The following is a 24,756-nucleotide window of genomic DNA, read 5'->3' as shown; positions in this document are numbered from 1 at the left end:
GTTTAAGTAGTTGTCATCGTGTATTTGCTGTTTGCTGACGATGTGCTCAAACAAAATGCACAATCCAAAAAAAATTGACAACTCGCAGTTACCACCGCGCCCTTGCAATTTCATCGAATCAACGGTGAGTGGTGCATTCCTAATAGAAACGACACTTGATAACCCTAGCAGCTTCCAGCAGCAACTCGAGATCTGCAGGGGGACTTGGCTTCCCAACTCGACACCATGCGAGTGGATGATCCTAGTTGAATCAATGAGAATCTTTCTCTCAACACATAGCAGTTCTTCATTTCTCTGAAACATGTAAAATATTCTGTCAGATATTTATGCTTGAAGGAAATATGCCCTTAAGGCAATAATAAAGTTATTATTTATTTCCTCATATCATGATAAATGTTTATTATTCATGCTAGAATTGTATTAATCAGAAACATAATACATTTGTGAATACATAGACAAACATAGTGTCACTAGTATGCCTCTACTTGACTAGCTCATTGATCAAAGATGGTTGAGTTTCCTAACCATGGATATGAGTTATCATTTGATCAATGGGATCACATCATTAGGAGAGTGATGTGATTGACTTGACCCATTTCGTTAGCTTAGCACTTGATCGTTTAGTATGTTGCTATTGCTTTCTTCATGACTTATACATGTTCCTATGACTATTGCTTTCTTCATGAGTTTGTGTGCTACCAAACGTCACAACGTAACTGGGTGATTATAAAGGTGCTCTACAGGTGTCTCCGAAGGTACTTGTTGAGTTGACGTATTTCGAGATTAGGATTTGTCACTTCGATTGTCAGAGAGGTATCTCTGGGCCCTCTCGGTAATGCACATCACTATAAGGCTTGCAAGCAATGTATCTAATGAGTTAGTTATGGTATGATGCATTACGTTACGAGTAAAGAGACTTGCCAGTAACAAGATTGAACTAGGTATTGAGATACCGACGATCGAATCTCGGGCAAGTAACATACCGATGACAAAGGGAACACTGTATGTTGTTATGCGGTTTAACCGATAAAGATCTTCGTAGAATATGTGGGAGCCAATATGAGCATCCAGGTTCCGCTATTGGCTATTGACCGGAGACGTGTCTCGGTCATGTCTACATAGTTCTCGAACCGGTAGGGTCCGCACGCTTAAAGTTAGATGATGGTTATATTATGAGTTTATATGTTTTGATGTACCGAAGGTAGTTCGGAGTCCCGGATGTGATCACGAACATGACGAGGAGTCTCAAAATGGTCGAGACATAAAGATTGATATATTGGACGACTATGTTCGTACACCGGAATGGTTTCGGGGAGTATCAGGGATATACCGGAGTACCGGGGGGTTACCGGAACCCCACGGGGAGACTAATGGGCCTTTTGGGCCCTAGTGTAGAAGAGGAGGGGCGGCCAAGGGCAGACATGCGCCCCCTCCCCCCCTCAGTCCAAATTGGACAAGGAGGGGGAGCGGCGCCCCCCTTTCCTTTCCTCCTCTCCCTCCTTCCCTCTCCTCTCCTATACTCCCACTTGGAAGGGGGGAGTCCTACTCCCGGTGGGAGTAGGACTCCTCATGGGGCACGCCTAGGGTGGATGGCCCCCTCCCCCTCTGTCGGTGTCAAAACTGGGGGATCTCAGGTAGGGGGTCCCGAACTGTGCATCTAAGGCTAATGGTAACATGAGGCAGGGGACACGATGTTTTACTCAGGTTCGGGCCGTCTCGATGGAGGTAATACCCTACTTCTTGCTTGATTGATCTTGATGATATGAGTATTACAAGAGTTGATCTACCACGAGATCGTAGAGGCTAAACCCTAGAAGCTAGCCTATGATTATGATTGTTGTTGTCCTACAGACTAAACCCTCCGGTTTATATAGACACCGGAGGGGGCTAGGGTTACAGAGAGTCGGTTACAGAGAAGGAAATCTATATATCCGAATTGACAAGCTTGCCTTTCACGCAAAGGAGAGTCCCATCCGGACACGGGACAAAGTCTTCAATCTTGTATCTTCATAGTCCAACAGTCTGGCCAAAGTATATAGTCCGGCTGTCCGAGGACCCCTTAATACAGGACTCCCTTAGTAGCCCCTGAACCAGGCTTCAATGACGATGAGTCCGGCGCGCAGATTGTCTTCGGCATTGCAAGGCGGGTTCCTTCTCCGAATGCTCCATATAAGATTTTGAACACAAGAATCGTGTCTGGCTCTGCAAAACAAATTCCACATACCACCGTAGGGAGCACAATATTCCACAAATCTAATCTGCTGACAACTTTTTATAATGTGACATCACGCCACGGCCCGGCCTATTTGAACCGTTTTTCACAACCTGCCACTGCACATATTGCGAGGCGGTTTTATCGGCACGTCTTGTTGAAGCAAAGATTGCGTCCCCTCATCGCGGGATTCTCATCAATACGGGCGTGGGTAACCCAACCGTGCTATCAATCGTGGCGCTTGGGGAATAAGCGATTTTAACGGGCAAGTGGGGAGGCGCAGGATCTCCGCTACCTTTATAAGGGGATAAGAACTCCCTCTTTCACCCACGCCTTCTTCCTATGCGCATCCATCCCTTCTTGCTCAAGCCCTAGCGCTCAAGCATTCGCCTTCTTCATCAAAAAGGTTTCCCAAAAATGTTCGGATCTGGAGCAGGAGGCAAGTGGATGGCCTCTACCGTCCGGGAGAAGGATATCAAAAAGCTTTGGGGGGGGGGGGCAGGGTATTTGGCCAAGAGAATCGGCCACCGTCTTCCGACGGCGGGGCAAATCGTCCCCACCCTGGAACCCCACGAGAGGGTGGTATTCCTCCCTCATTTTGTCTGCGGGCTAGGGTTCCCCCTCCACCCATTTGTTCGCGGCATCATGTACTATTATGGGATTGATTTTCATGATCTATCCGCCAATTCTTTCCTCAATATCTCGACATTCATCGTCGTGTGCGAGGCCTTTCTCCGCGTCCCGCCGCACTTCGGCTTATGGCTGAAGGTTTTTAATGTGAATCCCAAGGTAGTGAGCAGCGAGCATGCCGAATGAGGAGGTGCCATGGTGAGCAAGATGCCCAACGTTACATGGCCAACATGTGCTTTCAATGATTCCGTCAAGGAATGGCAGCAGCAGTGGTTCTACATCACCGAGTCGCGTGGCAAGGAATGGGCCACCGCCCCAGAGTTCAGATCCGGTACCCCCTGCGACTTATGTCCTGGCCCAAGAAGGGCCTGAACTGGGCTTCGTCTGACGAGCTATCAGAGCTCCAAACGCGCGTCCAAGACATGGAAGAAAAGAACATCAAGCTCATCAATGTAGTCCAGGTGATGTTAGTTCGCCAGATTCTACCTTGTCAACACCGGGCTTGCAATCTATGGGAGTTCGACCCGGCCAAGCACCAGACCTTGTCAGAGCTCTTTGTATACTCGCATAAGGACATCCGGAAGGTGCTTTTCAAGTCCAGCAAATCATGGCCGGACTCCGCCGAGGACCGCATGTACCAACTGTCCCGCCCGGCAAGTTCGGTAAGTGATTGTTCGTTGACAATTCATATGTTTCATTCTTATATCCGTTAAGAAAATGCTTGAAGTGTTTCCCCCAAATTTCCTAGGGCTAGGCGAAGAAGGCATGGCGGGTCTACTGTCCGGCCCAGCTGCCAGAAGAACCGGCTGGCCCACTTCTGACAAAGATGTTGGTCCCGGCGCCTTACAAGGCACTGAAGAAGGCCGAAAAGGAGGCCAAGAAGACCAGGGGCGGCCTCCGTTGTCGTGGCGCTTTGGACACAAGATCTGAAGATTCCAATGCCCATTCTTCCTCCGAAGAGGATGGGGAGGAGGAAGGAGACGAATCCCTCGCGGGGGGAAGAAAGAAAAGGACGGCTTGAACATCCTTGGAGGCCGAGTCACCTAAGAGGGGAAAAACTCCTCTTCAAGAGGAGTCCACCGGCACCACCGATAGCAGCCCGGAGTGGGATCCCAGGGCCGAGCCCCTGGTGAACTCGTGAGTATAAAATCCGAACACACTCATGCGTCAGACTCGTCATGGCATGATATTCTAATCTGAGCCGTGCTTTTTTCAGTCCGGCGAAGCCCCGCGCCAAACAATCCTCGTCAGAAGATTTGCTGGGTTCAGATGCGATGGAGAGCGGAACACCCCCGAAGGCCTCCTCGTCCAAACATATGAATGAAACCGAGGTTTAGTCAAGAAGAACCCATGCCACGGAGGAGGGGAAAAGATCTCAAAGGCGGCGCCAGGAGGCCATACTTCAGGGGCCGGACACACGGGAGAGAAAGCTCTCATGTGCATCGACGGCGGGGGTCATCTTGAATCTGGCCCCCATCCGGACACAATTCTATAGACCCATAAGGTCCCAGAGTCAGACAGACGGCGTCCGTCAGCTGGAGGAGGTATACCTGCCCCACCGGCCGCCTCTGTCCAACCAAAGGTGCCGGATACTTTATTGGCGGCGCTGAAGGGTGCCTCCATCGCTGATGAACACCGTGCCCTTATGGGTGCGGTGATTGAGAAGATTCAGTCCGCTGAGAGTGGACTAAATGAATCCTATATCAGCCTCATAAGAGGCTTTGAGGTATGTTTTATGTGGTTTGGGAGAGTGTCATGGTATAGATAGCAGCCCCTGATACACTGTTTGGTGAAAGAAAGAACCGGACGGAGGATCAAATTTATGCTCGCAGGAGACTCACTTAATGATATCTATCACTCTTTTTAATCAGCAGGTATCTGTAGCGACTGCCGCCTCTCATGCTGTGGAAGTATCCGGACTGAGGCATAGTCTGGAGCGGGCCGAAGGAGAACTTGGCCAAGTGAAGAGACAGTTAGAGGATAATCAAGGTATGCAGAAACCTTCTTTATTTAGCACAAATGAATATGTGTGCATGATGAAAATATTTTTGTAATGTGCTCTAGGGGCGACGGCCGAAATTGAGGCTCTTAGAAAGGTTGTGGTCGTAGCCAAGAAGAAGGCAGCCGCAGAGCAGGCTCTTCGTGAGAAGCACGAGGCCAGAGTTATTGAGGCTGGGCGCGAGCTTCAAGAGGCCGTGCAGAAATGCGAGAACTTGGAGCAGAGTTTAACAGGGATAGAATCCGAACTCTCCCAGGCTCGCCAAGCCGCAAGTGATGCCCGGGGGGAAGACCAAGGTGCCCTGAGGGAAATCCAGGAGGCGAGGAAGATTGCGGCTGGTAAGGCTTTTTCTGCACAAAGCGGGTATTTGAAAGGAGAAAATCAAGTTGAGAGTTTAAATTCTGATTTCTCTAGGGGTATTTGCGGAGCTGCTGCCACGTAGCATATTTGACGCTGCCCAATTCTACCGAGCCGAAGAGAGGAATACTGTGGATAAGCTCTTTTGGATGCAGTATCTGGCGCCAAATTATCCGGTGCCGTTTTCCGATCAGCTGAAGTAGCTGGTCGAACTGCATAAGGTGGCCGAGCTAGCCATGAAGGATTTGATTATCTGGTTGTGGCCTGCCGAGCCGATTCCAAGCAGTTACTTCGGGCTCGTGAAGCGGATTGTGAGTACCTGCCCTCGACTTGAAGTCATTAAGCGGTCGGTCTGCATAGAAGGTGCGCGAATGGCCTTTGCCCATGCAAAGGTGCATTGGGGGAAGATGGATGCAGAAAAGCTGATGACCGAGGGACCGCCGGAGGGAAAGGAGCACCGCAACCCCGAGTTGTATTATGAAGGGGTCTTGAAAGGGGCCCGCCTTCCGGCGGAGCAATGCACCAAGGACATTATATTTCCATGAATGCGGTCATGTTTGTCCTTTGTAATATTTGAACAAGATCATTTCTATCATCTATTGCTTGTTGTTTGAAAGTTTTTCCTCCTGTGCAGCCGTTTTATATACTAATCTTGAGAGTTGGCGAGTCGTTAGCTTCTGCCCCCACGTAGTAAGTACGGGGGTGTTCGGGATAAGCCTGAACACTCTTTATCCTAGTTTTGGGTCCTTGAAGGAGGTGTTTAGCACAGCGAACCAGGCAATCAGACTATAGGGCTTTATCACTCTCACTTAGCCATAGGGGTTTTAAAAGGAAGGTAGGAGCAGCCCCTGGTGTTCGGAAGACCGCGTGAGGGGCTTTACGGGTGCCTGATTGGAAAAAGACCGATCCCTCGCACGCTACATTGGTTATGGCATTGTGCGGAAGAAATCCTTAAAGATTTTACAACCTCTCGAACAGTTGACCAGCTCTCACTGCATCATGACAGTCAGCTTTCGGCTTTCTCTACTGAGGTGCTCGTCCGGGAGAACCGGGACACAATCACAGTAGTTCTCCCTATGCTACCTTACTCGATATAGCGGAACGTAAGGTACCAAAACATAGGAGCCGGGCAAACCCAACTATTGACCCAAGACATGATTCGGATCTGATGCATATAATGCTATAAGTTTGGGGTGCCAAACTGCCGTGAAGGTGTTTGGACTTTATTGCCATATTATGGGTATAAAGAACCCCCTGGCATATTGAGGCATAACGCAGAATGCCGCTGCCTTTCGACAAAAGAGTTTTAATAAGAAAAGCATCATATAAACTCACATTTTGTATTTGAATAATACGTCAATGCGTATGAGTACATGTAATGTGATGAAAAGAAATATGACTGCGGAACCTGCTGAGGCCAGGCGGGAGGAAGGTGTATGCTAATCCGGAGTGTGGTCGGATAATCATGAAGGGGAATATCTAGAGATTCCCTTGCGCGCTCGAACTGTCTTCATGCCATCGGTCCTGGCCTACACGGAGGTGAACCTGCAAAGAAAATGTAAGAAATGGTTTCGCGCCACAGAGCGGTTGAGCCGTAGTATGTGGCTTGTCTTAACTTTTTGCCGAAAGTGTTTTAGTTAAGCTCCGGGCGAGCCGGGCTGTCCTACTGTGCAGTAGTTCGGACTCTTTTGGCGGTGTCCGGGAGTTGGGCCTTGCCATTAACCGTGATGACGCCGCACGAACCGGGCATCTTGAGTTTAGGGTAGGCGTAATGTGGCACCGCATTGAACTGAGCAAACGCGGTTCATCCGAGAAGTGCCTGATAGTCACTGTGAAAGGGGGCGATGTCGAAGACTAACTCTTCGATACGGTAACTGTCCGGAGATCCGAAGACCACTTTCAGTGTGATAGAGCCCATGCAACAGGCCTCTACACCTAGTATTACACCCTTGAAGGTGGTTTTTGTGGGCTTGATCCTTGAGGGGTCGATGCCCATTTTGCGGACTGTATCTTTATAGAGCAGGTTCAAGCTGCTGCCACCGTCCATGAGGACTCGTGTGAGGCGGAATCCGTCAATGATGGGGTCGAGGACCAATGCGGTCGAACTGCCATAATGGATCTTGGTAGGATGGTCCCTACGATCGAAAGTGATCGGACAAGAGGACCATGTATTGAGCTTCGGGGCGACTGGCTCCATTGTGTAGACGTCCCTTGGTTCACGCTTCTGTTTGGGAATATGGGTTGCGTATATTGCATTCACCGCTTTCACCTGGGGACGGAATTTCTTCTGTCCTCCTGTGTTTGGTGATCAGGGCTCTTCGTCGTTGTTGTAGCTTTGGGACCCCTTCCCCTTGTTTTCGGCACCTGACATGCCGGCTTGTCTGAAGACCCAGCATTCTCTGTTGGTATGATTGGCTGGTGTTCCTGGGGTGCCATGAATTTGGCATGGATGGTCGAGTATGCGGTCCAGACTCGACAGGCCTGCATTGTTTTTGTTGAATGGCTTTTTCTGCTGACCGGACTTGGAGCCACTGAATCCGGCATTGACTGTCGTGTCTTCGATGCTATCACCGTTTTTACGACGCTTGTGTTTGTTGCGCCGTGGTTTGTCATTGCTATCCTTGGCTTTTGATGTGCCAGGCCTGCTTGCTGTGTTGGTGCTACGAGCCAACCAGCTATCCTCGCCCGCATAAAAGCGGGTCATGAGTGTCGTGAGGGCTACCATGGACTTTGGCTTTTCTTGGCCGAGATGTCGGGCAAGCCACTCGTCGTGGATATTATGCTTAAAGGCCGTTAGGGCTTCAGCATCCGGACAGTCGACAATTTGGTTCTTTTTAGTTAGGAACCGGGTCCAAAATTTCCTGGCTGACTCTCCAGACTGTTGGGTTATGTGACTTAAGTCATTAGCATCCGGTGGTCGCACATAGGTGCCCTGGAAGTTGTCCAGGAATGCATCTTCCAGGCTCTCCCAACTCCCGATGGAGCTTGCCATCAAGCTATTTAGCCAATGTCGAGCTGGTCCCTTGAGTTTTAGTGGGAGGTACTTGATAGCCTGTAGATCATTTTCGCGGGCCATGTGAATATGGAGGAAGAAATCTTCTAGCCATACCGCGGGGTCTGTAGTACCATCGTATGATTCGATGTTCATGGGTTTAAACCCTTCTAGGAATTCATGATCCATTACTTCATCAGTGAAGCACTGGGGGTGTGCAGCACCGCTGTGCCGGGCTACGCTATATTCTGTCTGGCCGGTGTTTTCTTCATTTTATCCGGCGTGATGGTAATAGTCACGCGTTGTGGCGCACCCCCGTGATCTATAGATCGATCTTGACTGTCCTGCTTTGTTTTCCAATACGTCTCGCAGGTCCTTCATGTAGCCCCGGGCCTTTGATTGGCGACGGGGTGCGGACTGGGCTTCGGGCTGATACGCCGCTTTATCTCGGCCACGGGGTGGCCAATCAGCCGCATCATGCGCTGGTAGTGTGGGCTTTAATGCCTCCTCCTCGAGTTGAGGTAGCAACATGCGCTTTGGGTAACTTTTGGTAGGGCGCTCAAGTCCGTATTCCTCGGTAGCCAGGACCTCGGTCCACCTATGAGTTAGCAGATCTTGATCAGCTTGAAGCTGTTGCTGCTTTTTCTTCAGAATTTTTGCAGTGGCTATAAGCCGACGCTTGAAGCGCTCCTGCTCGACGGGATCCTCAGGCACGATGAATTCTTCGTCGCCAAGGCTCACTTCGTCTTCGGAGAGAGGCATGTAGTTATCATCCTCTAATTCTCCATCTGTTACCTGTTCTTTAGGGCTAGCTTGCCCATCCCTTTGCTCGGCCTGCTCGAAGCCTAGCTGAGTAGGATTGTTTTCGTCTTCGGCACCATACAGATTGTTGTCTCTTGTGCCGGTATCACTATTTTTGCTATGGCGGGGCCTGGAGTAGCGCCTATGACGCCGGTGCCTAGATTGCTTCTCCATGGGGTTACCTTCCTTTGCCTCGTCGCCATTGCTTTCTTTGGGGGTGTCCACCATATATATATATCGTATGATGAGGTGGCCGTCCAGCGCCTTGTATGTGGTGGTTCCTGTTCTTCTCTTGCATCGTCGTCCATACCGTCGATGTCTTCGGAGTTGAAGTCAAGCACGTCGGTTAAATCATCGATAGTGGCTATTAAGTGGGTGGTGGGTGGGGGACGAATTTCTTCGTCGTCCGCTTCCCACTTGAGCCGGACATAGTTCGGCCAAGAGTCTCCCGACAAGGAAAGAGACCTTAATGAATTTAGCACATCACCCAAGGGCGAGTGCTGAAAAATATCCGCGGAGGTGAATTCCCTGACTGGTGCCCAATCAGATTCGATAGGCACGGACGTACGCGGTTCGGATCCTGTAGCCGGAGATGAGTCCGAGGGTCCGAGGATATCATCCTCACAGGAGGTGGCTTCAGTGTTCAGCTCCAACGCCGATGAGTGTTCGGCCTCCATGGCGGGGTCTATCCACCCATCCTCGGAGGAAGCGATCTGCTCTGGATTTTTCTCGGGGCCGCCGCAGGTACGATCTCCCGAACACTGTCTGATGGCGGATCTAAGTCATGCTCGTCGTGACTGTTCGGCGTACCTGACATGGGCTCGAATCCGTCGAAGATCAAGTCTTCACGGATATCAGCAGTATAGTTCAAGCTTCAAAACCTGACCTGATGGCCAGGGTCATAGCTATCGATCTGCTCCAGGTGGCCAAGCGAGTTGGCCCGCAGTATGAAGCCGCCGAATACGAAGATCTGGCCGGGAAGGAAAACCTCCCTCTGGACTGCGTTGTTGAAGATGATTGAAGGAGCCATCAAGCCTTATCGCGACGACATAGTGGAACTCTCAATGAAAGCACCAATGTCGGTGTCAAAACCGGCGGATCTCGGGTAGGGGGTCCCGAACTGTGCGTCTAAGGCTAATGGTAACAGGAGGTAGTGGACACGATGTTTTACCCAGGTACGGGCCCTCTCGATGGAGGTAATACGCTACTTCCTGCCTAATTGATCTTGATAATATGAGTATTACAAGAGTTGATCTACCACGAAATCGTAGAGGCTAAACCCTAGAAGCTAGCCTATGATTATGATTGTTGTTGTCCTGCGGACTAAACCCTCCGGTTTATATAGACACCGCAGGGGGATAGGGTTACATAGAGTCGGTTACAGAGAAGGAAATCTATATATCCGAGTTGCCAAGCTTGCCTTACACGCAAAGGAGAGTCCCATACGGACACGGGACGAAGTCTTCAATCTTGTATCTTCATAGTCCAATAGTCCGGCCAAAGTATATAGTCCGGCTGCCCGAGGACCCCTTAATCCAGGACTCCCTCACCCTCCTCCGCTTCTTTATATACAGGGAGGGAGGCACCCCTTGGAGAGACAACAATTGATCCCTTGGATCTCTTAGCCGTGTGCGGTGCCCCCCTCCACCATAATCCACCTCGATAATATCGTAGCGGTGCTTAGGCGAAGCCCTGCGTCGGTAGAACATCATCATCATCACCACGCCATCGTGCTAACGAAACTCTCCCTCAAAGCTCGGCTGGATCGGAGTTCGAGGGACGTCATCGAGCTAAACGTGTGCTGAACTCAGAGGTGTTGTATGTTCGGTACTTGATCGATCGGATAGTGAAGACGTACGACTACATCAACCGCGTTGTGCTAACGCTTTTGCTTTCGGTCTACAAGGGTACGTGGACATACTCTCCCCTCTCGTTGCTATGCATCACCATGATCTTGCGTGTGCGTAGGAAATTTTGTGAAATTACTACGTTCCCCAACAGTGGCATCTGAGCCAGTTTTATGCGTAGATGTTATATGCACGAGTAGAACACAAATGAGTTGTGGGCGATACAAGTCATACTGCTTACCAGCATGTCATACTTTGGTTCGGCGGTATTGTTGGATGAAGCGGCCCAGACCGACACTACGCGTACGCTTACGCGAGACTGGTTCTACCGACGTGCTTTGCACACAGGTGGCTGGCGGGTGTCAGTTTCTCCAACTTTAGTTGAACCGAGTGTGGCTACGCCCGGTCCTTGAGAAGGTTAAAACAGCACTAACTTGATGAACTATCGTTGTGGTTTTGATGCGTAGGTAAGAACGGTTCTTGCTCAACCTGTAGCAGCCACGTAAAACTTGCAACAACAAAGTAGAGGACGTCTAACTTATCTTTGCAGGGCATGTTGTGATGTGATATGGTCAAGGCATGATGCTATATTTTATTGTATGAGATGATCATGTTTTGTAACCGAGTTATCAGTAACTGGCAGGAGCCATATGGTTGTCACTTTATAGTATGCAATGCAATCGCCCTATAATTGCTTTACTTTATCACTAAGCGGTAGCGATAGTCGTAAAAGCAATAGTTGGCGAGACGACAACGATGCTACGATGGAGATCAACGATGCTACGATGCCGGTGACGATGGTGATCATGACGGTGCTTCAGAGATGGATATCACAAGCACAAGATGATGATGGCCATATCATATCACTTATATTGATTGCATGTGATGTTTATCTTTTATGCATCTTATCTTGCTTTGATTGACGGTAGCATTATAAGATGATCTCTCACTAAATTTCAAGATAAAAGTGTTCTCCCTGAGTATGCATCGTTGCCAAAGTTCGTCGTGCCCAGACACCACGTGATGATCGGGTGTGATAAGCTCTACGTTCATCTACAACGGGTGCAAGCCAGTTTTGCACATGCAGAATACTCAGGTTAAACTTGACGAGCCTAGCATATGCAGATATGGCCTCGGAACACTGAGACCGAAAGGTCGAGCGTGATTCATATAGTAGATATGATCAACATAGTGATGTTCACCATTGAAAACTACTCCATTTCACGTGATGATTGGTTATGGTTTAGTTGATTTGGATCACGTGATCACTTAGATGATTAGAGGGATGTCTATCTAAGTGGGAGTTCTTAAGTAATATGATTAATTGAACTTAAATTTATCATGAAGTTAGTACCTGATAGTATTTTGCATGTCTATGTTGTTGTAGATAGATGGCTCGTGTTGTTGTTCCGTTGAATTTTAATGCGTTCCTTGTGAAAGCAAAGTTGAAAGATGATGGTAGCAATTACACGGACTGGGTCCGTAACTTGAGGATTATCCTCATTGGTGCAGAGAAGAATTACGTCCTGGAAGCACTACTGGGTGCCAGGCCTGCTGCAGATGCAACTGACGACGTTAAGAATGTTTGGCAAAGCAAAGCTTATGACTGCTCGATAGTTCAGTGTGCCATGCTTTACGGCTTAGAACCGGGACTTCAATGATGTTTTGAACGTCATGGAGCATATGAGATGTTCCAGGAGTTGAAGTTAATATTTCAAGCAAATGCCCAGATTGAGAGATATGAAGTCTCCAATAAGTTCTACAGCTGCATCATGGAGGAGAATAGTTCTGTCAGTGAGCATATACTCAGAATGTCTGGGTATAACAATCACTTGATTCAACTGGGAGTTAATCTTCCGGATGATAGCGTCATTGACAGAATTCTTCAATCACTGCCACCAAGCTACAAGAGCTTCGTGATGAACTATAACATGCAAGGGATGGATAAGACAGTTCCCAAGCTCTTCGCAATGCTAAAGGCTGCGGAGGTAGAAATCAAGAAGGGTCATCAAGTGTTGATGGTCAATAAGACCACCAGTTTCAAGAAAAAGGGCAAAGGGAAGAAGAAGGGGAACTTCAAAAAGAACAACAAACAAGTTGCTACTCAAGAGAAGAAACCCAAGTCTGGATCTAAGCCTGAGAATGAGTGCTTCTACTGCAAACAGACTGGTCACTGGAAGCGGAACTGCCCCAAGTATTTGGCGGATAAGAAGGATGGCAAGGTGAACAAAGGTATATGTGATATACATGTTATTGATGTGTACCTTAACAGAGCTCGCAGTAGAACCTAGGTATTTGATACTGGTTTTGTTGCTAATATTTGCAACTCAAAATAGGGACTACGGATTAAGCGAACACTGGCTAAGGACGAGGTGACGATGCGTGTGGGAAATGGTTCCAAAGTCAATGTGATCGTCGTTGGCACGCTACCTCTACATCTACCTTCGAGATTAGTTTTAGACCTAAATAATTGTTATTTGGTGCCAGCGTTGAGCATGAACACTAGATCTTGTTTGATACAGGGTGGTTATTCATTTAAATTTGATAATAATGGTTGTTCTATTTATATGAGTAATATCTTTTATGGTCATGCACCCTTGCAGAGTGGTCTGTTTTTGATGAATCTTGATAGTAGTGATACACATATTCATAATGTTGAAGCCAAAAGATGCAGAGTTGATAATGATAGTGCAACTTATTTGTGGCACTGCCGTTTGGGTCATATTGGTGTAAAGCGCATGAAGAAACTCCATACCGATGGACTTTTGGAATCACTTGATTATGAATCACTTGGTGCTTGCGAACCATGCCTCATGGGCAAGATGACTAAAACGCCATTCTCCGGAACTATGTTGCGAGCAACTGATTTGTTGGAGATCATACATACTGATGTATGTGGTCCAATGAATGTTGAGGCTCGCGGCTGGTATTGTTATTTTCTCACCTTCACAGATGATTTAAGCAGATATGGGTATATCTACTTAATGAAACATAAGTCTAAAATATTTGAAAAGTTCAAAGAATTTCAGAGTGAAGTTGAAAATCACCGTAACAAGAAAATAAAGTTTCTACGATCTGATCGTGGAGGAGAATATTTGAGTTACGAGTTTGGTCTAGATTAGCAACAATGCGGAATAGTTTCACAACTCATGCCACCCGGAACACCACAACGTAATGGTGTGTCCGAACGTCGTAATCGTACTTTACTAGATATGGTGCGATCTATGATGTTTCTTACTGATTTATCGCTATCATTTTGGGGTTATGCTTTAGAGACTGTTGCATTCACGTTAAATAGGGCACCATCAGAATCCGTTGAGACGATGCCTTATGAACTGTGGTTTGGCAAGAAACCAAAGTTGTCGTTTCTTAAAGTTTGGTGCTGCAATGCTTATGTGAAAAAGCTTCAACCTGATAAGCTCAAACCCAAATCGGAGAAATGTGTCTTCATAGGATACCCAAAGGAAACTGTTGGGTACACCTTCTATCACAGATCCGAAGGCAAGACATTCGTTGCCAAGAATAGATCCTTTCTAGAGAAGGAGTTTCTCTCGAAAGAAGTGAGTGGGAGGAAAGTAGAACTTGATGAGGTAACTGTACCTGCTCCCTTATTGGAAAATAGTTCATCACAGAAACCGGTTCCTGTGACGACTACACCAATTAGTGAGGAAGCTAATGATATTGATCATGAAACTTTAGATCAAGTTACAACTGAACCTCATAGGTCAACCAGAGTAAGATCCGCACCAAAGTGGTACGGTAATCCTATTCTGGAGGTCATGTTACTTGACCATGGCGAACCTACGAACTATGAGGAAGCGATGATGAGCCCAGATTCCGCAAAATGGTTTGAGGCCATGAAATCTGAGATGGGATCCATGTATGAGAACAAAGTATGGACTTTGGTTGACTTGCCCGATGATCGGCAAGCCATCGAGAATAAATGGATCTTCAAGAAGAAGACTGACGCTGATGGTAATGTTACTGTCTACAAAGCTCGACTCGTTGCGAAAGGTTTTTGACAAGTTCAAGGGGTTGACTATGATGAGACTTTCTCACCCGTAGCGATGCTTAAGTCTATCCGAATCATGTTAGCAATTGCCGCATTTTATGATTATGAAAGTTGGCAAATGGATGTCAAAACTGCATTCTTGAATGAATTTCTGGAAGAAGAGTTGTATATGATTCATCTAGAAGGTTTTGTCGATCCAAAAGGTGCTAACAAAGTGTGCAAACTCCAGCGAACCATTTATGGACTGGTGCAAGCCTCTCGGAGTTGGAATAAACGCTTTGATAATGTGATCAAAGCATATGGTATTATACAGACTTTTTTAGAAGCCTGTATTTACAAGAAAGTGAATGGGAGCTCTGTAGCATTTCTAATATTATATGTGGACGACATATTTTTGATTGGAAATGATATAGAATTTCTGGATAGCATAAAAGGATACTTGAATAAAAGTTTTTCAATGAAAGACCTCGGTGAAGCTGTTTATATATTGGGCATCAAGATCTATAGAGATAGATCAAGACGCCTAACTAGACTTTCACAAAGTACATACCTTGATAAAGTTTTGAAAAAGTTCAAAATGGATCAAGCAAAGAAAGGGTTCTTGCCTTTAATACAAGGTGTGAAATTGAGTCAGACTCAATGCCCGACCACTGCAGAAGATAGAGAGAAAATGAAAGATGTTCCCTATGCTTCAGCCATAGGCTCTATCATGTATGCAATGCTGTGTACCAGACCTGATGTGTGCCTTGCTATTAGTTTAGCAGGGACGTACGAAAGTAATCCAGGAGTGGGTCACTGGACAACAGTCAAGAACATCCTGAGATACCTGAAAAGGACTAAGGATATGTTTCTCGTTTATAGAGGTGACAAAGAGCTAGTCGTAAATGGTGACGTTGATGCAAGCTTTGACACTGATCCAGACGATTCTAAATCGCAAACCGGATACGTGTTTATATTGAACGATGGAGCTGTCAGTTGGTGCAGTTCTAAACAAAGCGTCATTGCGGGATCTCCATGTGAAGCGGAGTACATAGCTGCTTCGGAAGCAGCAAATGAAGGAGTCTAGATGAAGGAGTTCATATCCGATCTAGGTGTCATACCTAATGCATCGGGTCCAATGAAAATCTTTTGTGACAATACTGGTGCAATTGCTTTGGCAAAGGAATCCAGATTTCACAAGAGAACCAAGCACATCAAGAGACGCTTCAATCCCATCCGGGACCAATTCCAGGTGGGAGACATAGAGATTTGCAAGATACATATGGATCTGAAAGTTGCAGACCCGTCGACTAAGCCTCTTCCACGAGCAAAACATGATTAGCACTAAGGCTCCATGGGTGTTAGAATCATTACTATGTAATCTAGATTATTGACTCTAGTGCAAGTGGGAGACTGAAGGAAATATGCCCTAGAGGCAATAATAAAGTTATTATTTATTTCCTCATATCATGATAAATGTTTATTATTCATGCTAGAATTGTATTAACCGGAAACATAATACATGTGTGAATACATAGACAAACATAGTGTCACTAGTATGCCTCTACTTGACTAGCTCATTGATCAAAGATGGTTGAGTTTCCTAACCATGGATATGAGTTATCATTTGATCAGTGGGATCACATCATTAGGAGAATGATGTGATTGACTTGACCCATTTCGTTAGCTTAGCACTTGATCGTTTAGTATGTTGCTATTGCTTTCTTCATGACTTATACATGTTCCTATGACTATGAGATTATGTAACTCCCGCTTACCGGAGGAACACTTTGTGTGCTACCAAACGTCACAACGTAACTGGGTGATTATAAAGGTGCTCTACAGGTGTCTCCGAAGGTACTTGTTGAGTTGACGTATTTTGAGATTAGGATTTGTCACTCCGATTGTCGGAGAGGTATCTCTGGGCCCTCTCGATAATGCACATCACTATAAGCCTTGCAAGCAATGTAGCTAATGAGTTAGTTATGGGATGATGCATTACGTAACGAGTAAAGTGACTTGCCGGTAACGAGATTGAACTAGGTATTGAGATACCGACGATCGAATCTCGGGCAAGTAACATACCGATGACAAAGGGAACAACGTATGTTGTTATGCGGTTTGACCGATAAAGATCTTCATAGAATATGTAGGAGCCAATATGAGCATCCAGGTCCCGCTATTGGTTATTGACCAGAGACGTGTCTCGGTCATGTCTACATAGTTCCCGAACCCGTAGGGTCCGCACGCTTAAAGTTACATGACGGTTATATTATGAGTTTATATGTTTTGATGTACCGAAGGTATTTCGGAGTCCCGGATGTGATCACGGACATGACGAGGAGTCTCGAAATGGTGGAGACATAAATATTGATATATTGGACGACTATGTTTGTACACCGGAATGGTTTCGGGGAGTATCGGGCATATACCGGAGTACCGGGGGGTTACCGGAACCCCCCGCCCCCTCGGAGACTAATGGGCCTATTGGGCCCTAGTGGAGAAGAGGAGGGGCGGCCAAGGGCAGTCGCACGCCCCCTCCCCCCCCAATCTGAAATGGACAAGGAGGGGGCGGTGCCCCCCTTTCCTTTCCTCCTCTCTCTCCTTCCCTCTCCTCTCCTACTCCCACTTGGAAGGGGGGAGTCCTACTCCCACTTGGAAGGGGGGAGTCCTACTCCCGGTGGGAGTAGGACTCCTCATGGGGCGCGCCTAGGGTGGCTGGCCCCCTCCCCCTCCTCCACTCCTTTATATACGGGGAGGGAGGCACCCCTTGGAGAGACAACAATTGATCCCTTGGATCTCTTAGCCGTGTGCGGTGCCCTCCTCCACCATAATCCACCTCAATAATATCGTAGCGGTGCTTAGGCGAAGCCCTGCGTTGGTAGAACATCATCATCGTCACCACGTCGTCATGCTGACGGAACTCTCCCTCAAAGCTCCGCTGGATCGGAGTTCGAGGGACGTCATCGAGCTGAGCGTGTGTTGAACTCGAAGGTGCCGTACGTTCAGTACTTGATCGGTCGGATTGTGAAGACGTACGACTACATCAACCGCGTTGTGCTAACGCTTCCGCTTTCGGTCTACGAGGGTACATGGACACACTCTCCCCTCTCGTTGCTATGCATCACCATGATCTTGCGTGTGCGTAGGAATTTTTTTGAAGTTACTACGTTCCCCAACAATGCTACCATCGCAGGTTACAAAAATACTAAACCACTCGTTATGCCCTTTGGTGATCCATTAACATGATGGACAATTGTTCAACTAATGCAGGTCATTTAAACAACTACTCGCTCCATGCTTGAAAAGAAGGCACAAATATTTTGTCAGAAATCAAATGGAGCAAAATTTGCGCAAGTATATAGGAAAAACAAAAAAGTTGGTCAAATTTTGCACCGTTTGACTTTAGACAAAATGTATACACCCTCTTTAAGCACGGGGGAAGTACTACATAACTAGGGAGCACTCAAGCTTGAAATACTCAACAGATCACGGCGATGCTGTTCAAAGAGTGTAGCTCTAGACATCAACAATTTACAAGTTGGCTCATCATAAGATCTTACTGTCATGTGAATTAATTTTTGAGGTATGAACAACAACTGTATGATCAACAATAATCCAAAGAGATACTCTTGTCATACATTTGTTGGACATAAAGTTTAAAGTGTTAAACCAAAATGATCAACAATAAACTTGAAAATGAAAACATTTTGTTAATTCTAAACAAAATGTGTGTACCTTTTTATGATCAACAATAGTCCAAAGTTTAAAGTGTGGACACATGATTATATTGCATTCTCAATCATACTTTTTGTTCTCATTATGACTACAGAACTGTGTCCAAAATGATTTAAATGGTAAATAAGACCAATGTTTCTACGTTGTCAACATATGACATTTATATAGTTCTTGCTATGAGAGTTAAACCATCAGTCTTTCACCATGCCATGAAAACATATAGTTAAAGCTACTGTTGGCGTACCATAGAGCTACAGGCGCATTACCAAAATCCAAAGCACATGATAACTACGAAATACAAAATGCCTCACTGAGATCCTAAACGTACCATGTTCTGGAGGCAGCAGCCAATTGAGAACTCACCATACAAATCGCCCAATCTCGTGAGATAACAATAAGGAGTGTCTACTTTGAAGCTAACTTCTGGATATGCCCTTAACTTCTTCATGATCTTTCAGATATTCCATGCACCTTATCCATACTCTGAACTTTTATGGGAATTTTTGTTATAGATGATACCCATTGAGCACGGGATCTATTCAAGGACTATAGCACATTACGTAGGCTCCATGGTACTAAATATTATCCAAGAACAATATTTCATATAAAAATGCATTCAAGAAATCTTCACGGCACTATCCTTGAAAGATAGACTGGTCGATTTCTTTCTAGGATGCGATGAATAACAATAAACTAAAACCCCAACCAATATTTTTCTCTCATCTTTCAAACTTCCTATACAAATGCGACACTCCCAAATTTACATGATTTCCCAAAGATTTCTATGCTTTCCAGCATCCCAACTGATTTGAGGCTAGAAGTCTTCATTTTAGACAAAACCTAATAGTCAAATTTCTCTAAGAAAATTAGCAAGTTGTACAAGTGAGAAATACAGAATTAACCAAGTTGTGAATCTGATGTGTGAGCTATTATTAGTATAGCTGATCATATAATGTGTGCTTGAAGTTGGCACATTATCCTATCTTCACATTCTTTAGATATTGCAAATGTTGTTCATGGTGTATCTTGTAACTGCAACATCTGTTTTTAACACCAAATAGTGGACTCTGGCATATAGACAGGTTCTGGGGTCAAACGCGTAGGACATACATCTAAATGTGCAAAGTCGCTCAAGGTTTCATCTTTAACCCATGTACCAAATATTACTATGTAGAGAAAAAGGCTAGCATGTCTTGATGAGTCGTATCATACCATCCAATAGAGTATACATTACATATGGCACCATGAAATTATAGAGCATAATTAGTGCAATTTAGGCACTATCCAGTTATGAAAGGCCTGAAGATACCTGACCAACTAATAGTGAGTTGGGTACTGAAACATGAAGCTTCTCCAAATTTACCAATGATGTAGACATCAGCCTTATCTCAATCGCCAAACCGGATAACGCGGTTCAGACGTGTTTTGCCATCCAACGCGGTCGTGTATCCGCCAGCTGGCTTGTCCGGGCGTCCTTGTTTTCGTAAGATGGAAGCAAACTAGGGAGGCTTTGCGGGAGTCCGAATAGCAACCACGTAGGACTGCGACACCCCACCCCACCCAAAACTCCTTCGGGACCCCGCATCTCCATCCTTCCCTCTTTCTATGCATTCATCTTCTCTCTCGTCGATGGCGTTGCAACACCTCTTAGGCCGCCTGCCAAACGCTTCCTAGAGCTATATGACCTCCGTGACCTCCACTGTTACACTTGCTCCCGTTCCGCTTTTCCACCGCCGCCGCTGCTGGTCCACATCTCTCCTCTATTTTTGCAGTTGTTCGTGGACCTGCTAAACGATGTGATCCGGATACCTTGTGGGAGGTGATGATATGTCATGTGATCATGAACAACAGGATTGTGAAGGATGAGGGTGAGGATGCTGTTGCAACCCTTGAATTCAAGAACATAGGTGATCCTATCGAACTTTCATAGCAGAGTCCGACCACGTTTGATGAGTTTGTTCAAATGCATCAACAAATTTGACATCGAGCAACCGTAGGAAGATTTGATTTAGCATCTCTGGGCAATTAAAAGGGACAACTAGTACACATATGTGCTAGTTGAATTCAAGTTTGACCTACTTTAGTTTGAAAATTTTGTTGGATTGTAATATGTAAATTAGATAAACTACAACTTGATATGTGGTTATTTTGAGCTTGCGGGCTTTAGAAGATGTTGGATGTTTTCGGCTAGCTTTGGATGACCGGTTCAGCGTCCGCAGACTGGTCCTCATTGGTCCGGAGACGGTTACGGTCTCCGATTTGGGGTCAGTGTTGGAGATGCCTAAGCTCACTCTTACAAATGTGCTCCACAACCCTCCTAGGACGGGCATTCATCAGACTCAAACAAGCGAGCAGCACAGATCAGAAAATCATTTCCATATAAACGAACTACTATGTTATCTCTATATGCAGATGGTGCTTGTCTTTCATCTTTAATCAGCCGAGACCTATCCCCATACATTCGCCTGCAACGCCAAACTCGTTTTGAGTTTCTTCTTCAGCCAACCAACCAAGCAAATCCACAACAATGAACACCATGAGAAACCCATCGAGCCGGCACACGAATTTACCTTGCCATCTCAAAACCTCCATAAATTTACCTTGCCACCAGATAATTGAGCACCTTCACCGACGCCCTACATTACAAGCTGTATCTCATTCTCATCACCCCTTGATCACCCCAGCGTTTCTGTACTTGTACCGGATGGCCAGCACCAAGAAGAAGACGTAGTTGAGCGCGCTGAGCACGCACATGAGCCAGTAGAACCGCTCGAGGTGGTAGTGGTTCAGGCTCGCCCCCTCCAGCCACGCCCGGTGCCCGCCGCGCCCCGTCGCGCTGTTCACCACCGTCACCAGCACCGAGCTCAGGTAGTACCCCAGCGCCAGCGACGCCCACGACAGCGACGTCGCCAGCGACCGCATCCGCGGCGGCGCCTCGCTGAAGAAGAACTCCAGCAGGCCCGCCAGCGTGAACAGGTCCGCAGACCCCAGGAACAGGTACTGGAACGCGATCCAGAAGAATGTGATGGGCAGCGGCGCCGCGGAGTCCATCATGCCGGCGTCGGTGGCCACGTTCTTGCGCTTCACCTCGACGACGGCGGCCACCGCCATGGCCACGATGGAGAGGACCAGCCCGGTGCCGATGCGCTGGAGGTGGGTGATGCCCATCTCCGTCCCGGTTACTCGCCGCGCGAACGGGACGATGATGTGGTCGTAGATGGGCGCCAGGAGTATGATGAACGTGACGGGGAACACCGGCAGAGACGCCGGCGGCACCTTGAGGCCCCCGACGTGGGTGTTCATCGTCGCCGCCTGCTCCACGGAGAAGGTCGAGAGCTGGGCCAGGCAGCAGTTGAGCATGATGGTGGAGAGGAAGATGGGGAGCACCATGAGCACGATCTTGACGTCCTCCACCTCCTGCACCGTGCACGCCAGGGTCCTGTGCCGCGGCTGGCACTGCACCGCTCGGTTCAAGCCGCTCAGCTCCTGGGACGGCTCCGTCACCTCGTCGGCGGCTGCGCATGTGTTCCCGGGCTTGCAGTACTCCTTCATGTCGGTGCTCCCCGTGGGACTGGGCGCGCGGTCGATGACGGCGCCGTTGCTGGCGCTCTGCGTGCCCCCGCGGCGCGCGGACGCGGCCGCGAGCAGGACCTTGCCGATGGTGACGAGCGGGCTGCCCGTGGGCACCTTGCTGCGGTAGAACTTGGAGCCGGCGGCGAAGACCGGGATGGAGAGCAGGATGGCGATGGTGGAGATGCCGAACCCCCACTGCCACCCCTTGTTGTCCTCGACCCACACGGCGAAGGTGACGGCGATGAGCGCGCCGCAGGAGAGGCAGAAGACGAAGTAGTTGAAGAAGGTGGAGCGGCCCTTGCGGCCGCGCGGCGTGTGCTCGTCGAACTGCTCCGCGCCGTGCGACGGCAGGGAGCCCTTGATGCCGCCGATGCCCAGAGCCGTCATGTACAGCCCCACGAACAGCATCGCCTTCTTGCTCCCCGACACGGGCTCGCACGGCGCCGCGCCGACAGCCTTGATGCATTCCGGCGGCATCAGCGACGGTGACCGCGCCTGGATCGTCAGGACCACCAAACCCTGCGCACCATCGCGAACATTCAAACATCAGCTTTCAATTGCACTCAGAAATGCACCAAACGGGATGAAAATTTCCTAGTGTAAAATTAAGTTTTTTTTTGAGGGGCCTAGTGTAAAATTAAGTGGGCTTGTCCAAACAAATATGCTTGATATATTGATGTAGGCCATTGGCCCATACGTTCCGGGCCTGACCCAAAATACTAGCATTTCGCTGCCATTCGCTAATGCGAAAAAAACATCGGTCACATGAAGTACTACTACATTGTCTCAAAAAAAAAAGTAGTACTAATACTACTTGCATAATTGCATTATTCTCAAAAAAACATTTTATGCACAATTGCATTGCTACGACATGATTAGATGGAGAACTAGTTGCAGTTAACATATCAGGTTATCATGTCCAAAGATCTGTCAAAAACCTCCATCGAGTAATCGAAAGCGATAAAGCTCCGAGGACCAGGCAAGTGGGCGCCGTGCTACTTGTGGCCGGCCGGCCGCCCGCCCGTGCGCTAGGTCGCTTTGGGCATGGTCCGTGAGCTCGATTACAAAGCGAAGGAGAGGACACCGACCCACTGCAGATAGAGCTAGCTGTTTGACCGGCGATGGGGCTGTGCGCCATCCCGTCGGGTTGTTGTCCAAAATATTTGCTTTGTTTCCGGTCAGCGTTGACTAAAAAATGCATGGCCAAAGGGAGGACAGCAATGCTTTGTTTCCGAAGGATTGGGAGGCTGACTTTGTATGGTCAAACAGCGAGCATGTGATCGTTGCGGATCTTGAGGTCGGAAAGCAAGCATAAGCAAGCGGCCAGCGTGTGATGCACAGGTGCAACCTGCCTAGGCGTCTTGAAGTACCACTGCGAGGAGTACGGTAGACGGTCAAGTGGTTATAATTAGCCCATCACAGCACCAAACAAGTGGCAACTGGAGAGGCAAAGTTTGATGGTAGCCACCCACATGCGCCCCTCCCTCTGGGTTCCTTTCGTGCAGGCATGAATCATGGACCGTATGGCAACAAGTGCTCCATCCGGGGTTTGGTAGTAGAGAGCGAGCACTGAACTCCAGAGTTCCGGAGAAGAGGGTCGACGCGGCACGCACGCACGCACGCACGGTCGCTCTCTCCGTTTGGTCCCGGTCCGATCCTCCGGCCAAGCCACCACCACCCTCCAGGTACCCCCGGCCATCGCCGGACGAGGAGGAGGCTGGGGTCCCCCCCGCACCGGGACTTCCGGCCATGTACGTACGTGACTGACACCGATACGAGAGAGGCCAGCACTGGCGTCCGATGATATGATACGCGACGTGCGCGTCGGTCAGTCTGCCCCCACCCACGCCCAGCGACCGATACGCCGGCCAACAACGTGGCTGGCGCGGGCGGCAACTTGCGCCCGGCCGGTGGCCGCAACGATCTTGTCGTTGCCCGGCCGGGCCGTTGGGGTGTGCTCTCCTGAAATCCATCCACGAACATCGGCACGCTTCCGCCAACCACCGGGTCACCTTGCCCTCGCAAGTCGCCAATGACAAAATTATGGCCAGATAATCTATGCCTAGTGTTTGTTTGTTTATTGTATGTATGTATCTCCTGACTCTAGTCCTAAGCTTGTGCCAGTGCATGCAGTGGACTGCAACCAACTACGCTTCGATTAAGTGAGGTCAAGATAAGCAGATGCTTGATACGTGAGAGTGAGACAGTGAGGTCACGAACGATCGCGTGCCCGCCTATCGCTCCTACCGGCCCATGCCCATGCCCATTCTCTTCGCTATCGATCGGCTGATTCCATTTCCAACAACAACAACAAGAAGAAGGGTCCAACGGGTGTGGACGGACAGATGCCACGGCTCAGAGAGCCGGAAGTGCTTTAGCATATGGTGGTGGCCAAGGATTAGTCCAATCGTGTCGTGGCATCATCGCGCACACAAGGAAGGCAAAGAAGATCTTGTGCGATGGATGGTAACCCAGTGATCGGGTCAGGCGAGTGGTGCGTGCCTGACGGGACGGTCAGGGCGGCGGCGGATTGGCCAGGCGGCCGCCAGAACGAGATCGCGCGCACACACGGGGGGCGCCACGGAATCGGATTGCCTGTTGCCCCCGAGGGTTGTT

At 48.2% G+C, this 24,756-nt stretch overlaps 1 protein-coding gene across 1 annotated transcript in view; it reads right to left on the bottom strand.

Moving 5' to 3' along the window:
- Positions 1-20,926: 20,926 nt before the first annotated feature.
- The window catches only part of LOC119338379 (protein NRT1/ PTR FAMILY 4.6-like), an 8,104-nt gene continuing 4,274 nt past the window's right edge, over positions 20,927-24,756 (bottom strand). Inside the window, exon 4 of the mRNA XM_037610692.1 lies at positions 20,927-22,659. Within this exon, the coding sequence (XP_037466589.1) occupies positions 21,232-22,659 (1,428 nt within the window). The 3' untranslated portion in view covers positions 20,927-21,231. The remainder of the gene's footprint in view (positions 22,660-24,756) is intronic.

The sequence above is a fragment of the Triticum dicoccoides genome, chromosome 7B (genome assembly GCF_002162155.2).
Source record: "Triticum dicoccoides isolate Atlit2015 ecotype Zavitan chromosome 7B, WEW_v2.0, whole genome shotgun sequence".
Taxonomy (NCBI): Eukaryota; Viridiplantae; Streptophyta; class Magnoliopsida; order Poales; family Poaceae; genus Triticum; species Triticum dicoccoides.
Note: the sequence above shows the minus strand (reverse complement) of the source record. Positions and strands in the feature narration are given on the sequence as shown.